Here is a 17,184-nt window from a genome sequence, read left to right as displayed (position 1 = left end):
TGGCTGACCACTCCAGATATTCGTCCTCGCTTGAACTTGGTGGTGCACCAGTTTTCAAGGGGTCTTACCCAAACTGGATCCCCTACCTTGTATTTGTCATGACTCTCCTCGTCGATTGGCTGGACAGTGTCAATGCCCTTTATCCTAACACGGTATGTGTGTATGGCATTGGCCGGTGCTGTCTTCCCATCCTTTGGTGTGATGTTATACCAATACGTGGCCTCCGTAATGGTGCATTGCTTTCTGGCAGCAATTCTCTTGATGCTGCAATGCCATTCCCTGATAGCACATGAGCACATCGCAGTCATAGTCGGACACCCCACTCATTCAACAACTGCCGAACTTGGTGACTACAAAAAGCAGCATCGTTGTCCGTCAATATCCCTTCTGGTGCACCTCGCTCAGAAAAGATAGATGACAGTTGGTGGACAACATTTGCTGAGTCCTGCCTGGTCATTTGCCGCCACACCACAAAACGAGTGGGTCCACAGTCGATAAGAGTTAGAAATGGGTAATATCCATTGCTACTCGTTGCCACACATGCTCAACCTCCAATCGCCCCTTCTGCCATTGCTCAGGTGCAGGATCTATAGACTGGCATGCCTCATAGTGCTTGATGATCTGCCTGACATCTGCCCTTGTCACTGCCGGGTCCACACGCCTCACAAAATACAGAGTTCTTTTGATACCTAGATGTCCACATGAATTCTTTGTATTTGGCATTGAGCTAATCGCGCCAACTGCACAAGATCGAGCAGCGAACTCCACACCTGTCTTCACAGCTTCATACCATTTGTGAGGCACACGGGTTAGTTGGTCTGCACGATTACAGTGTGATGCCACGAGCGTTACACTCACCGACAGGTCATACTCCGATACTAAACTCTTCAGGGTGTTTAGCCACTGCCGGGTTAACATCTCACTGGCTGCCTTAGTGCGTACTCTCGTTCGTCCCGAAAGAGTGTCGGACACCCAGTGGTAGACGCAGAGAGAATCCGTGTACAAATGCAACTTTTTTGACTGCCATTGCAGTGCCAGATTTAAACTCTTCACAACAGCATCCAGTTCCGCCAGGTTGATGTGTTGAGCATTCACGGGTCGCAGCCAGCATGCGTCTTCAATTAGGTTTCCATGTTGTTCCAATAACACTCCCAATGCCAAAGAACTAGCGTCAACCCACACATTCACAGTGTCCCCCATCGACACACCATTCTCCATGGGCAGAGTCCTCCTTGTCAACTCTCTCTAGAGTTTCCGTCGTCATCAGAGTTAGAAGAGCATCATCAGATACATCATCCCACATGTAGTTACTAAACTTGCCCTGCGTTTGATGACGCCCACAGCTTCTCGGAGCCAGCCACACGCTGGTAAGTGACAAATAAGTTTCCCACACAAGGAAAAAATAGTCCTCCGCGTAATAACATTAGGAATGTTTGGAATCTCACTGCCATGCCTCCATCGTGAGGTACCATCTTTCCCGCAGACGTCAAATCCTAATACCCGTGCTCCATCCCTCAGACATTCAGGATCCTTGCACTCCAACCCGAATTGAGCTAACTTTTCTCTGACGTGCGACGCAGATTGTATATCTTCATTGATGTACACATCGTCAATATAGGCCGATGTTGCGTCCTCAGTGGTCTTTTTCCTGGGATAACACTGCATTTACAATGGTCTTCATGATTTGCGGTGCCACATTCAGCCCAAAGCCAAGTCGAGTAAGGCAGTATCTCTGACCCCGGAACCACACTGTCTGGAACGGCCACAATGCACCTGCAAATAAGCCTTCCGCAAGTCTACTATAGATACATTGGAGCCCTTCTGGCGCCATTCTCTCAGCTTGCTGGCGCACACGTCAGCATCGGCAGTGTACGTCTCAATGTATCTATTGAGTTCACGATAGTCCAGCACCGGACGAACTTTTGATTTGTTATGCTGGACTACCGCCATTAAGGGAATCAGACCCTTGGGTGGTCCCAGCTTGTTGGGGTAGGGGATCAGCCATCCATCCTGGATCCATGCCTCAAGCTCCTTCTCGTTACCATTACGGACCTTGTCGGGTATCGAGTACTCTGCAATGCTATTCTTGAGTTCGGTTTCATACTGGGGTTTCCAAAAACCGCACAGTCCCGTCTCTTCCGATAACAACTCCTCCCAGTGCCTTAATAGCATTATATCCCAACAGTACATCGAATCCCAGCAAATCTCCTCGCATCACCAGCACATTAATGCCTGCGGCCACACCAGAGTCTGTGTGGACTTTGACAGTTCCGGCTCCACAGCAAGCTTGCATATTGCCACCTATTGTGGTTACTTTGATGTTCTACTTTGTCCAGTTTCGGCACAACTTGGCTCTCATGATGGTGTGTGAGCACCTGGAGTCGAGAAGAGCTGAACAAGGCACTTGGTCCACGTACACATTTATTGTCGGTTGCGCCTCAATTAAATCTTGTCCGGTGAACAGGGCGGCGCTGACGTCCTGCCCCCTGATGCATTTCCCGCACAATTTTGGGATAAATGTCCATAACTACCACATTGGAAACAGCGCGGGCGCCCCCACCCCTTGTTAGTACAACTTCTTGCGAAATGGCCTCGCTGGCCGCAGCAGAAACATCTCCCATTGGTCGTGGGTCTCAAACTGGGACTCTTTTCAGCATTAGTCTTAGCTGCCTGCGCCATCATTATAACCGGTTCCCTCAGGTCCTCCTCATCTCTGATAATGGCTCGAGCGCGTTCCAACAAATGTTCCATGGGCGTTACAGATACGCTGGTGGAAGCCCTCAACAGTTGCTTAACATGGGTGGGAAGGCCGGCCACAAACGCATATGCCAGTGTCTGCTCTGACACTCCATTGCCAAATAGAACTGCAAGTTTCTTCAGCTCCGCGAAGAAGACGTCTACGGTTTCTCCTGGCATGAACTTCCTAGAGGCAAATGTTTCATAGGCCGTGCAGGGATCCATGGCAAATGCCTTGTATAAAGCATTTTTTATAGAGGTAGCATCAGCCTTCTCCACGGCACTAAGTTAGTGATACACCCTCAGGGTGCCTCCAGCCAATCTCAGGGGAATCACGGTATGCACCACCTTTACTTCACAGAGGTTGCAGGTCAGCTCAACCCTTTCGATCCAGTCGACAACAGAAGTGGATCCGTGAAATTCGGGTATCAGTTTTAAATCAAACTTTGCTCCAGCCATAGCTGTCCAGGAAAAGAGACAAAATGAAATCGCCGAAATAGCTTAGGACCTTCACCTTCACCTAGGTGCACGACTTGACACAAAAAAAAAACCAACTTCTTAATCAACTGCTAATGCACGCGTCACTGTAACGTCCAATGACAACAACAACAACCTTCTCACTCGACCTGCCTTTTATACCACTCTCTCAATTCCTCCTCTTGCGCATGCGCCCGGAGATTCCTGACAACCTCGAGACTTCCGCTTATAAAAACCCAAGTTTTGTTGTCGCGCATGCCTACACAAGGCACAAACACGTGGGCGTTTGTTTTGTTGGTAAGTACTACACTGTGTGAAAGGAAAATAATAAAGGAAATATAACTAATGTTGTATTGTTAATCTTAAGCACATGTATGTCTGGTCATATGGTTCTAAACTATGTTCTTTAGTTGATACAAATGCGAACTCTGAATCTGTACATTGGCTTGTCAGAGTTTTTTTGGCAAAATTTTCTGGATAATGCTTCTAAAACACAAATGAGCATAGAACATTGTTGTACATTTAACATTCAAGCTGTCATAAAATATGCTGTTAATTTTAACATGACTTTAAGCATTTGTGTACATTTCTTGAACAATCTTCACAATTACCTGCTTGCTCCTACTTTATGCAAAGCCCACCAGATGTTATCCGTTGTTAAAAGCTTAATTCAAATCTTCAAAAGCAAAATACAGGTTATTCTTCTCAAAGATGCTTCTCTTGCATTTGTTTCAGGATAAACCAGTGCTACTTAAGTATAAAACCTGCATTTCATCTGTTTATCTGACTTTTTATTTGCTTCTTCATTATTTTTTCAATCACTTTCAAGATCTGATCCATTAACTCTGTACTTATCTCTGATCATAGGTCTTTCTTTACCCTTATTTCACAATTGTACTAAGTTCCCAATCTTTCAGAACATTTCCTTTTATTATCTGATTTGACAAGTCTGATAATGTCAATATATATTCACATGCAGTCTTCAAGTTTTCTATAAGAACACCTAAGAATTCTGCAGCCTTACCTTTATTTCTCTTACTCGCTGCTCCTGTACAATTTCATCCTCGATTCTTATGACTAGACTCAATCTTGTTTCTACAATTTTGAATTTTCTTGGTTCTATGAAAACTCAATATTCAATAACTTCTTATTGTCTCCTCCATTTGTTTTGGGTACATCATTATCATTTTGAATACATTTGTTTAATAATATCCATATTTGTCTTTGCCATTTGATTAGCTAATCTGAATACTTGATTTTTCTTCTCAGTTTTGTATATTGCTCGCTTCGTTTCTTTCTCTTTTACCAGATACACTTCCTTATTCATTAAACATTTTATCCACTGACCACCATGTCACTCTATATCTTTTGTCCATCAATAAGTCTGGTTTGTTACCTTCAACTGTGTATCCTTCAATTTCTTCCACTGTTCTACACTTCCTGAAGTGGATCTAGTAATCGAACACTGAATTGCATTTCACATGTACTTCACTCAACCTCCACACCATTCTCCTGGGGATAAACTTTCTCTTTTCTTTCTCCAACCAAGTTTATGGTGTGTCCCAATTTCTTCAACAGGTATTACTTTGACACCATTGAAAAGCCTTCTTTTTTCCTTACCAACAACTTTGGCTGCTCCAGATTTATATGTAATAAGATGGCTTTTTCTTTTCTTCACTTTTACTTACAACCAACATGTTGATGGCAAGACTCAATTCTAACTTAGTTTAGTGTGTGAGTTTGCAATGAAAATCATAAGATTATCATAAAGAAGTATTCTAAGAAAAGGAAAATCATGAGTATCTACTTGAAAGCCGATCTTCACCGTTTTCTAAATTTGTAAGAAAAGAAACACAAAGTTCAGTTTTTCTTTCGTCATTACATATTTTATAACCAGCATCTCCATGTAATGTTTGTATTCACATTTTAATGCATGTTAACTTAGTGATGTTCTTAATGCATGTTAACTTAGTGATGTTTTTAATGCATGTTAACTTAGTGATGTTTTTAATGCATGTTAACTTAGTGATGTTTTTAATGCATGTTAACTTAGTGATGTTTCTAATGCATGTTAACTTGGTGATGTTTCTAATGCATGTTAACTTGGTGCTGTTTTTAATGCATGTTAACTTAGTGATGTTTCTAATGCATGTTAACTTGGTGATGTTTTTAATGCATGTTAACTTGGTGATGTTTTTAATGCATGTTAATTTAGTGATGTTTTTAATGCATGTTAACTTGGTGATGTTTCTAATGCATGTTAACTTGGTGATGTTTCTAATGCATGTTAACTTGGTGATGTTTCTAATGCATGTTAACTTGGTGATGTTTTTAATGCATGTTAACTTAGTGATGTTTTTAATGCATGTTAACTTTGTGATGTTTTTAATGCATGTTAACTTAGTGATGTTTTTAATGCATGTTAACTTGGTGATGTTTTTAATGCATGTTAACTTTGTGATGTTTTTAATGCATGTTAACTTAGTGATGTTTTTAATGCATGTTAACTTGGTGATGTTTTTAATGCATGTTAACTTGGTGATGTTTTTAATGCATGTTAACTTGGTGATGTTTCTAATGCATGTTAACTTGGTGATGTTTTTAATGCATGTTAACTTGGTGATGTTTTTAATGCATGTTAACTTGGTGATGTTTCTAATGCATGTTAACTTGGTGATGTTTTTAATGCATGTTAACTTGGTGATGTTTTTAATGCATGTTAACTTGGTGATGTTTCTAATGCATGTTAACTTGGTGATGTTTTTAATGCATGTTAACTTAGTGATGTTTTTAATGCATGTTAACTTGGTGATGTTTTTAATGCATGTTAACTTTGTGATGTTTTTAATGCATGTTAACTTGGTGATGTTTTTAATGCATGTTAACTTGGTGATGTTTCTAATGCATGTTAACTTGGTGATGTTTTTAATGCATGTTAACTTAGTGATGTTTTTAATGCATGTTAACTTGGTGATGTTTCTAATGCATGTTAACTTGGTGATGTTTTTAATGCATGTTAACTTGGTGATGTTTTTAATGCATGTTAACTTGGTGATGTTTCTAATGCATGTTAACTTGGTGATGTTTTTAATGCATGTTAACTTAGTGATGTTTTTAATGCATGTTAACTTGGTGATGTTTTTAATGCATGTTAACTTTGTGATGTTTTTAATGCATGTTAACTTAGTGATGTTTTTAATGCATGTTAACTTTGTGATGTTTTTAATGCATGTTAACTTGGTGATGTTTTTAATGCATGTTAACTTGGTGATGTTTTTAATGCATGTTAACTTAGTGATGTTTTTAATGCATGTTACTGGTGCTACCAAATCAGGCTGCCTATTGGCTTTCTGAGACAAAATGCACCTACATCGATTTCTGTTTTTGTTTTCTATTCTCTTTTGTAAAACTTAATTATGTGTTACAAAAACAAAAAAAAACGGCCCCCTCCTTCTTCCCCTCCTCTTTCCTTTCTTTTTCCTTCCCTACTTCCCAGTCCTGGATATGACCTTAAACTATATCTGATGGTGAGGCCCCAGTTTTACGGGCTTTGGAGAGCATGGAGCCACCCTTTAATTGCCATTGCTCCCAGGTCCACTCTGACCTGGAGTGGTAGTACCTGTTAGGGTCCCAACTATGGGTTAAATAGGAAAAAAAAAAAAATTCTATTAAAAAATTATTCTTCAAAATCTGATCAGATTCAACTTGACCCTGTCGGCAGGACATCAGAATATGCCGACTACCCCCCTGTAGAGAGTAGAAGTCCCTCAATGGGGCTACCTGTTGGCCATAGGTAGCGACCCGTAACACCTTTAGGACGGGATCCTGGTGGTTGAGAGACTTGGAGATCAGGTTTTAGTACCTCTACTTCCCAACACACCACTTTGGCCCTTACTGGGCTAGATGGGTGGTCGGAGGGGCCCGATCCGATCAATCGGCTGGTCACGTCACCATATATGGTGACCATATATTGCCCACCCCATAAACATATCATTAACACAATGTACCTATCCCTTCCCCACAAATAACTATTTCCTAATATATGGTGGAAGCGGTGGCTGAGGGTCAATCGACGAAGTAAAATATCTATCACATGGCTGCAAACCCTTTAAATTACTACGTATCCCAGAGTAACATCAAAGGAAAACAGGTGCTCATGAATGATATGTAAATCGAGTATATCATCTTTGTATCCTTGTTGAGCCCAGGCACTTCCCATATAGGGCTCCAAGGTGGGTGGGGAGCAAAGATGATGAAAAAACAATCTTATTTTGATTATGGCTTTTATTACCCCCAAAACCCCCCAAAAAAGAAGCTTTTCAGATGTTTCCGACATTTCAAGTTCAGAGGACGGACAGAAATGCTCAATCAAAGAAAACTCAATATTTTTAGTAATGGAAACACTTGAAAAAAATGAAATAAAATTTCATCTTTTACAATGGAAAAATTTTCTCTCAAAAACTAAAACCGAAAATGATGAAACGACTGCAAAATAACACCATACTTATCGAATTGAAATAAAAAACACAAGCTAAAGAAATTCTCAAATGGCAAACCTTTAACAATATCAAAATTAAAACTTATCCCCACCCATACCTAAACTCCTCAAAAGGAGTCATTAGATGCAGTGAACTATCAAATTGCTCGACTGAGAAAATTTTATCTAATCTAGCATCCCAAAGTGTTACAGAAAAAGAATAAGAATAAAATGAAATGGAGAAACTATATTGACAAATACATATATCCTCTCCTTTGACTCCACAAATCCCCCAAGTGAGATTAAAATTGGATACCTAAAAGTGAACGTTGAAAAATACATCCCAAACCCTCTAAGGTGCTACAATTGTCAACAATTTGGACATCACCAATCCAAATGCACCAAATCACACATCTGTGTAAGATGTGGTGAAAACTCAAAACATAGTGACTACAAAAAAGACCCCAAATGCTCAAACTGTAGTGAAAACCATTCAGCTGACTTCAAAGGATGCAAAACATGGCTAAAAGAAAAAGAAATAACAACAATAAAGTACACCAAAAATATAACCTTCTTGAAAGCCAGGAAAATTATGAACGCAAGATACTCAGAAGTAACCAAGAATGGTAAAATAAACACAAATCAAAGTTGTCAAAGCTGTACAAAAAATTCTCCAGAAATAAAAACTGAAGAACTATCTCAATTGATAAAAGAGATGAAAGATCTAATGAACTCTGGAAATAATCAGGTTACAAAAGAGAGCACAACAACAAAAAACAGAACCAACAAACCAAAAAACTCAAATTAAATCAAACAAAGAAAAAGAAAAAACTCACCAAATGAAAACAACCCTTATAAACAAACCAAATGAAACAACACCATCACCCAATAAAATGAAAACTAAAGAAAAAACAATTAATAAACCAAGATCTAGATCCCAATCAACCTCAAGAGGAGGAAACAAAATAGGAACACTGGAGGAGATGGAGGTAGAAGACAAAACACCCCCAGACAAATAAAATGACAGACCACAATAAAAACACTCAAACTATCATTCAATGGGGCTTCCAAGGACCTAAGGCAAACATAAAGATAACTAAACTCAAAACACCCAAATAACAAACTAAAATACAAAACATGACACACAGAATCATACCGGATAGAAACGAAACAAATAATATAATCCAGTGGAATTGTCATGGTCTAAAGGCAAACCTAAATGAGCTCACTATTCTACTCGATAACTTACTTCCAGTAGTAGTCTGTTTATGAAATCGGATGACAATATAAAAATTAAAAATTACAATCAGTATAACTATATACACAATACTGGACTCAGAGCCTGTGGAGGCACATGAATCCTTATTAGAAATGACGTACTCCAAAGTCAAATACAACTTAATACTAAACTACAGGCTACTGCAATAAAAGTAACGCTCCACAAAACCATCAACATTTGCTCACTATACACCCCCCAATGAAAGCATCTCAGAAACAGATCTGAGCAAACTAATACAGCAACTTCCAAAGTCATACATCATTATGGGAGACTTAAACAGCCATAATGAGATATGGGGAAGTGAAAAAACAAGCAAAAGGGGAAAAATTATAGAAAATATAATAACGAAAATCTATACCTCTTTAATGATAAAACACATTTATTTACACCCAGGAACTGGTACATTCACATCAATTGATTTAACATTGTGTGATCCAACACTTGCTTTGGATTATAAATGGAATGTACTAGAAGAGCCATATGGAAGTGACCACTTCCCCATTACACTTGAAAACAATGATCCAATGCCAGAAAACAAAATACCCCAATGGAACTTACAGAAGGCTGATTGGAAAAAATTCCAAAATTTATGCTGGACTAAATTAACATCGGATAATAACCCAAACCAAAATAATATCACACATTTTACTAATACACTGTATAATATTGCGGAGGAATGCATTCCAAAAAGCTCTACCTCCCCAAAACATAATATACCCTGGTTTGACGAAAAATGCAAAGTAGCAAGGAAATTCAAAAAAGAACCAACTAAAGAAAATCTCGATAAATATAAAAACAGTAGAGCTAAAACTCGTAAAACTATTAAGGAATCAAAGCGAACATCATGGAAAAACTATGTATCAAAAATAAATACAAATACGAAAAGTAAAAAGGTCTGGGACATGATCCGTAAAATCTCAGGGAAAAGTAACAGTAACCCTACTAAACACCTGATCTATAATAACCAAAAAATTTCTAGCAAGAAAGAAATGGTAAATTGTCTTGCTGAAACTTTTGCAAAAATTCCTCCTCCAAAAACTCTAACCAAAAATTCCAAATTATTAAGGAAACGCAGAAAAGGAAAAACTCCAGTTTCAGACAAATAATACAGAAAAATACAACCAGCCATTCTCTAAAAATGAATTGAAAGTAAGCCTAAGGAAAGCTCATGACTCAGCTGTCGGCCCTGATCAAATCCATTATCAATTTATAAAACAACTTCCTGATACATCTACAGATTACCTACTACAAATATTCAATGATATTTGGGAAAGTGGCAACGTCCCTGAAATATGGAGGCAGGCCATAGTAATCCCTATACCTAAATCATCAAAGGACTCTACAAATCCCATGAATTACCGACCTATAGCACTCACTAGCTGTATTTCCAAAATAATGGAAAGAATGATTAACAGCAGATTAATATGGTACCTTGAGACAAATAATCTGATTACAGATTATCAGTCAGGATTTAAGAATGAAAGAAGCCCCATGGATCACCTTCATCAGAGAAGCCTTTATCAAGAAAGAACATCTTACGGCAGTCTTTTTCAATATTGAAAAAGCATACGACTCTGCATGGAGGCATGGCATTATAAAAGATCTACAAGAGCTTGGATTAAAAGGCAGAATGACCATTTTCATCACAAATTTTAATGTACGATTAGGTGATATCCTATCCATCAGTAAAAAAAAAACAAGAAACGGGTGTACCACAAGGAAGCATCCTGTTTGTCACACTTTTTAGCATTAAAATAAATAACATCGTTAAAAATATAAATGTAGGAACAGAATGTGCCCTCTATGTGGATGACTTCCTGATCTGTTATAGATCAAAATATATTACAAGAATAGAACGCTATTTACAACTGTGTCTAAACAAAATAAATGGACAACAAAAGATGGATTTAAATTTTCAAAAGAAAAAACAAAAGCCATTCATTTCTGCAAAATCCGGAAAATGCACCATGACCCAATATTGAAACTGGACAATGAAATTATACTTATAGTTGATCAGTATAAATATTTGGGCATCATCTTTGATAAAAAGTTAACGTTCATTCCTCACATTAAATACCTCAAACGAAAATGCAACAAAGCCATCCAACTCTTAAAAGTAGTAGCTCATACAGACTGGGGTGCAGACAAAGACTCAATAATTAAATTATACAGATCCCTTGTCAGATCCAAGTTGGATTATGGATGCTATATCTATGGATCCGCAAGAAAGTCCTACATAAAGGAATTAGACATAATACATCGCCAAGGACTAAGATTGGCTCTAGGAGCTTTCCCCACCTCCCCAGTGTAAAGTTTATATGTAGAAACAGATGAACCCTCATTATCACTTAGAAGAGAAAAACTAGGACTACAATATTATACAAAATTGGCTTGTTCAACTAATCCTGCCTACAAATGTGTCTTCCACCCCCAATACAAAAACCTCTTTGATAGAAAAGAAAATTCTATAAAACCATTTAGCCTATGTATGGAAGAATCCATAAATAAAGCCCAGATAGATATTGCAATAATACATGGATCTGTAAAACCTAAATATCCCCCCTGGCTGACAAAACAACCAAAAATAAAATCAGACCTAATTAAGTATCTGAAAACAAAAACCAATCCAATCATCTATCAAGAAAAATTCCAAATAATTAAAGGTAAGTATTCCAAATACTCAACAATTTATACAGATGGTTCAAAAGATGGAGACAAAGTTGGATGTGCAGCCATACACAATAAAACAATCCTAATCAAAAGATTACCAGACAAATCATCGATCTACAATGCTGAAGTATCAGCCATTGGTATGGCACTCGATCTTATAGAATCCTCTAAAGATAAACAATTCATTATCTGCTCAGATGCCAAATCAGTACTCGAAACACTGGAAAATAAGAAACCAACGAACCCAATAATCGCCAAAACAAAAGATTTGATGATATTCCTAATGATAAACACATCTTTTTTGTTGGATACCCAGTCATATCAACATAAAGGGTAATGACAGAGCTGACAAAGCAGCAAAACCAGCACTAAATTTGACCATAACCAAAGATAAGATCCTTCATACTGATCGAAAACAAATCATTAACAAATATATTAGAAACACATGGCAAGCGTCGTGGAAATCCTGCACTAAAAACAAGCTATACCAAATCCAGGAAACCATAGGAAAACAGAAACCAAACAAAAGAATGACCAGAAAGGAGGAAGTTATAATAACAAGACTCTGAATAGGTCATAGCTCTATAACACACTCCTACCTACTCAAAAAAGAAGAAGCCCCACTTTGCATACCCTGCCAGGAACCATACACAGTAAATCACATATTAACAAGATGCAAAGACTTGAAAACAAACCGACTGAATCTATATAATGAAAAAAAAACTGTAAAAGACATATTCTCTCATGTAGACACAACTACTCTTCTCAAATATCTGAAAATAACAGGGTTAGTCAACAAAATTAAAAAAAAAAAAAATACCTTATCTAACCATATAAATATAGACACTGAACACCAGATACATACATAAAACCTATAACTATTAATGTATATAAAAGACTCTGGCATTAAATGACCACATAGGTTGATATGCCATAAAACCAATCAATCATATAATGCATGTTAACTTTGTGATGTTTTTAATGCATGTTAACTTGGTGATGTTTCTAATGCATGTTAATTTAGTGATGTTTTTAATGCATGTTAACTTGGTGATGTTTCTAATGCATGTTAACTTGGTGCTGTTTTTAATGCATGTTAATTTAGTGATGTTTTTAATGCATGTTAACTTTGTGATGTTTTTAATGCATGTTAACTTGGTGATGTTTCTAATGCATGTTAATTTAGTGATGTTTTTAATGCATGTTAACTTGATGTTTTTAATGCATGTTAACTTGGTGATGTTTTTAATGCATGTTAATTTAGTGATGTTTTTAATGCATGTTAACTTGGTGATGTTTCTAATGCATGTTAACTTGGTGATGTTTTTAATGCATGTTAACTTGGTGATGTTTCTAATGCATGTTAACTTGGTGATGTTTTTAATGCATGTTAACTTAGTGATGTTTCTAATGCATGTTAACTTGGTGATGTTTCTAATGCATGTTAACAAATTTTTATAAATATTTAAAAACAATTTAATGCTTAATATTATTTTAAAATGTTCCACCTATAAATTCTTAGTAATTTACTAGTAAAAACAAACTGACCTAAATAAAACTGTTGTTTATTTGTTATTTAAATAAAAAGCAAGAGTTTCTACAACGGACAACAACAATTACTTTTTTTTTTTCATTTTTTATCAAAGGAACATGAGCTAAAAAGTGCTGAAAGTACTGTCAATCCTGAAGAACTGAAGAAAGAAATTCAAAATATGAACCAGGAAAAAAAGACTCTTGAGGAAAAATTCAACAAACTTGAGTAATTATTACTTTTTATTATTTAAACTTGCTGCGGATGAGAGGTGCTCAGCCAAGAGAGGGGAAGAGACACAGAAGAAATTGAAAATATTATATTTGGCCATCCAGGATCTTCCTTTGAGATAAAATATCTCTTTAATGAGGGCTCATGCAGGGGAAAACTTACTTGAAAAAAGTAATGCTCATAGATTGTCTGCAGTTAGCTAGACAAGCTGTTGCTTTTATTGGATATCTGGATGGTTAGATGGGAATGACTGAGATCAAGAGCAGATGTCTAGGATTTCAGATTGAAGGTGTATATATTGTCCATGCAAGAGAATGGCTGTTAGAGCCAGTTCTCAGAGCATGGAACAGCCATTTTGTTTTACTGGGGCTAGCAATCAAGTGGATCTGTGTGTTTCTTCAAGCAAGTTAGGTCCTTGTACTTGTGTTTTGATTTGGTGAGTCTGCTATTTAAATATTAAGAAAATGGATAAAAAAAATTGTAATCTCCAAAAAATGTGCTTTTGTTTAGAGGAAAAATTCTTTTGCTGCACTAAAGACTGAGACTAAATTGCAACTGTTGCCTGAAACAAGCAACAACATGGCTTATGCAGATAGCTTCATAATCCAAAGAATATAAAGTTTCTTTCACCAGCATTAAAAATAAGCCTGAAAATCATAAAATCTAGATAACTGGTAATAAGTCACATGTAGTAGCAAGAAACTAACATATTTTTTAGTATCATCCATAGTATAAAAGATATAAAAGAACACTGATAATATAGATAAATACCTCATAGGTTAGAAAGAATACCAACAAATTTCAGTGTTAAATTATTAAGATTAAGATATATGATTTATGTCAGATATATGAATATATTGGGGAAACAAAGTGCAAATCCGTGAAAAGAAATATTGCAATGGATAAATTCTGAGCAATCAAAATATTTTACAGCAATTAGCTGCTAGAATTTGATGAAATTTGTCCTGTAACTTTAAGATGAAACACTGATTGGGCAAAACTCAAGACAGTAAACAAATCACTGATATTCACCAAGACATATGGATGTTTTTTTTATAAGATTTTAAATGATTACGTACAAATCACATTTGTTTTAGCAACCTGTTGATCAATCAATCTCTTTAGTAATTTTACCCCCTTTGTGCATTGATCCATTTATTGAGAGCGTTGAAATATCTTGAAAGCTATATTTGGCTCATTAATTCTTATTTCAGTCACAAATTATTTAAAGTTGAAAGAACACACACGCACTATATCACTCTCAGTATATTTGCCTTTTTCTGGTACTATATTATTTTCTTCTTTCTTCTCTTCACCAACAAAAGATAAGGTGTTCATTCTTAGTAACAGCAGCAGTACTCACCCCAATTCAAGTAAGAAACAAAATGATATGTGAACAATGTTTGATATCTGGTATCTAAAAAGATCCTCGAACAATAATGTTACTCCTGCCAAAAATGCCTTTTGCATAATTATAACTGTTGCCTCCAAATCAGATAGTTCCAGGTTCACTCCCGTGCAACCAATGTTTCCTTTCAGTGAATGCACTTATCTCGTAGTCTCTTTGCATTGTCATCACCTTTATCTATTATAAAGTCTTAATTGACTTTTATCTTGAGAAGAAAAGGTAGAAACCACTTAATATTCTTTTTAACCCTCTTAGTATTCATTCACTGAATATTTTATAGGTGTTCTTTTCACAGAATATAATTCAGGTTGAATGCAACACAATTAAAGAGACTTAACCCTATACATATCTAGTGATAAAGGCACTTTCGTTGTACAAGAGGTCTTTTACTGATAAATCTCATGAAAATATGCAAACTTTTATCAGGATTCAATAGAAATTTTTACACATGCACACTATAGTATCCCTGTTCTAATGTGGTATTCATCCTGAGCATTTCAATATTAAATTCACAATCAGTCCCTAATCACTAATACATTGAATAAATGTAAACTTTCAAATAACCATTTGTATCTTTCAGTTCCATATTGAGTGTTCTTCATAAACAATCTACAGTGAAAACACAGGTTGATATGCTTAATAAAGAAAAGACTGCAAAAGAAGATCAGATTAGAAAAAGGTTGGAATTTTTGTCAAGTTCTGGCAATTTTATTTCACTGCAATTACTTTTTATGTTCTTTTATTTTTAGTTTTTTTTTCTATGAAGTTTTAAAATCACAATTAAATGTTATGCTAATATTATATTTTATTTTAATAAATTATAATTCACAAATATAATTCTTTTGTGTAATTAGTTTACAATGAAAAATATGATTTTCTCTTTTTAAACTGAAGTTCACAAATAATTTTGTTTCTCTGATTGCTATATGCATTTTGATGTGGTTAAAATTTATCTGAATTATTTAACACAAGTTATATTTTTGGAGAAAAAATTTTAAGCGTTTGGTATTCACTTTTATTTCCAAACAAGTATTAAAGAGGAATTGTCTTGCATCGTAAAGGTAAATTTTCATTTGTGTATTGTGGTAGCCAGAAATGTCTCATACCTATAATGGTTTAAATCTGGCTCTCCAGCCATGCAATTTAACTAATTCAAAGAAGAAAATGCAAGATGGCTATACTCTTATACCATAGGCTAATTTTATCCCGAGTGTTCATTGCATAGTTTATAATTTCTTTGATGGACACTTCTACCAAACTTGATGGTGAAAAAGAGTGTTTTATATGACACTGTCATCATTTTGTTTATGGGATGTCAAATGTTGCCCTTGTGTTGCATTTTAATCTTTATGTTTTTGTTTTTTGCTTCCAGTCAATGATTACTGCTAATAGCTATTTTATCCTCAGCATTTATAAACTTGCCAATTCCAACTGATATAAATTGCTTACATTAACAACTTGTAAAACATTTTTTTTATTTTTCTTGTGTTTCACCACCACAAATGAAATATTTTTATCTTTGTTTTTCTTTAATTAATAAGACTGAAAAATATTTCATTAATTTTCTGGTTAATCACTTTTTTTCTAAATAGGAAATGTCAGGGAACAATAACTCTAATTTTTGTAGCTATTAGCAGAATCTGATATTGGCTAGTTTACATTTTGGTAGGATCATACTGAATGCTGCTATAATTTGGATGAAACTAGATTTATCACTTATAATACATAGCAACTGATCAAAGGACAATTGCTGCCACAATAAGTTGATTCATATTCTTTTGCTCTGTGAATTCAAATGGCCAGTAAAGTAATACTAAAAAAATGCTTTATTTCTAGCAAAGCCCGCCATGAAGATAGCATTGTTCATTTGCTTGGTGAAATGCCTAACCTAAATTTGCGTGGAGCATTAGATGAATATATCAGGTGAGAAAATGTATTTTATTTTGTTCTTACACTCTTAAATTTTATTTTTGATGTTTGTAATTGATTTTATTATAACATCCATTGAAATCAAATTTTTTTTTACTTTGCAAAATCGATTTATATTTGTAAAATTGTCTCCTGAAAAGGGGAACTAGAATATGGGGATGTAACTGACCTGAAACCAGAAGCAAATTTTATTAACACAAATGTATTTCTGTTTATTAAACTCTGAATGATGATGGCAAAGGAAACTGCATGAGCAAGTGTTGCAATGATACAACTTGTGCATGAATACGTCAGGACGGGCAGGGTATACCAAATGCCAATTTTCATGTGAGCACGAGACTTGGGAAAACTAATAAGACAAGTTTTGATCCCCAAAGATGATTTGTTTTTTGGTGTGTACTTTACTGTACTGTGTAAGTATTGTTATGTTGTCTGCTGAAAAGCTC

At 35.9% G+C, this 17,184-nt stretch overlaps 1 protein-coding gene across 3 annotated transcripts in view; it reads left to right on the top strand.

Annotated features, from left to right (window-relative positions):
* The window catches only part of LOC145291321 (DNA repair protein RAD50-like), a 260,298-nt gene that overhangs the window by 140,292 nt on the left and 102,822 nt on the right, over positions 1-17,184 (top strand). For all 3 annotated transcript variants that reach the window (XM_080137063.1, XM_080137061.1, XM_080137064.1), the window contains exons 18-20: positions 13,286-13,398; positions 15,390-15,488; positions 16,646-16,732. In XM_080137063.1, coding sequence (XP_079993189.1) covers positions 13,286-13,398; positions 15,390-15,488; positions 16,646-16,732 — 299 coding nt within the window. The remainder of the gene's footprint in view (positions 1-13,285; positions 13,399-15,389; positions 15,489-16,645; positions 16,733-17,184) is intronic.

Source organism: Euprymna scolopes, chromosome 12 (assembly GCF_053919585.1).
Source record: "Euprymna scolopes isolate OS-2025 chromosome 12, ASM5391958v1, whole genome shotgun sequence".
Lineage (NCBI taxonomy): Eukaryota > Metazoa > Mollusca > Cephalopoda > Sepiida > Sepiolidae > Euprymna > Euprymna scolopes.
The sequence above is the reverse complement of the archived record's forward strand: the minus strand, read 5'-3'. Positions and strand labels throughout refer to the sequence as shown.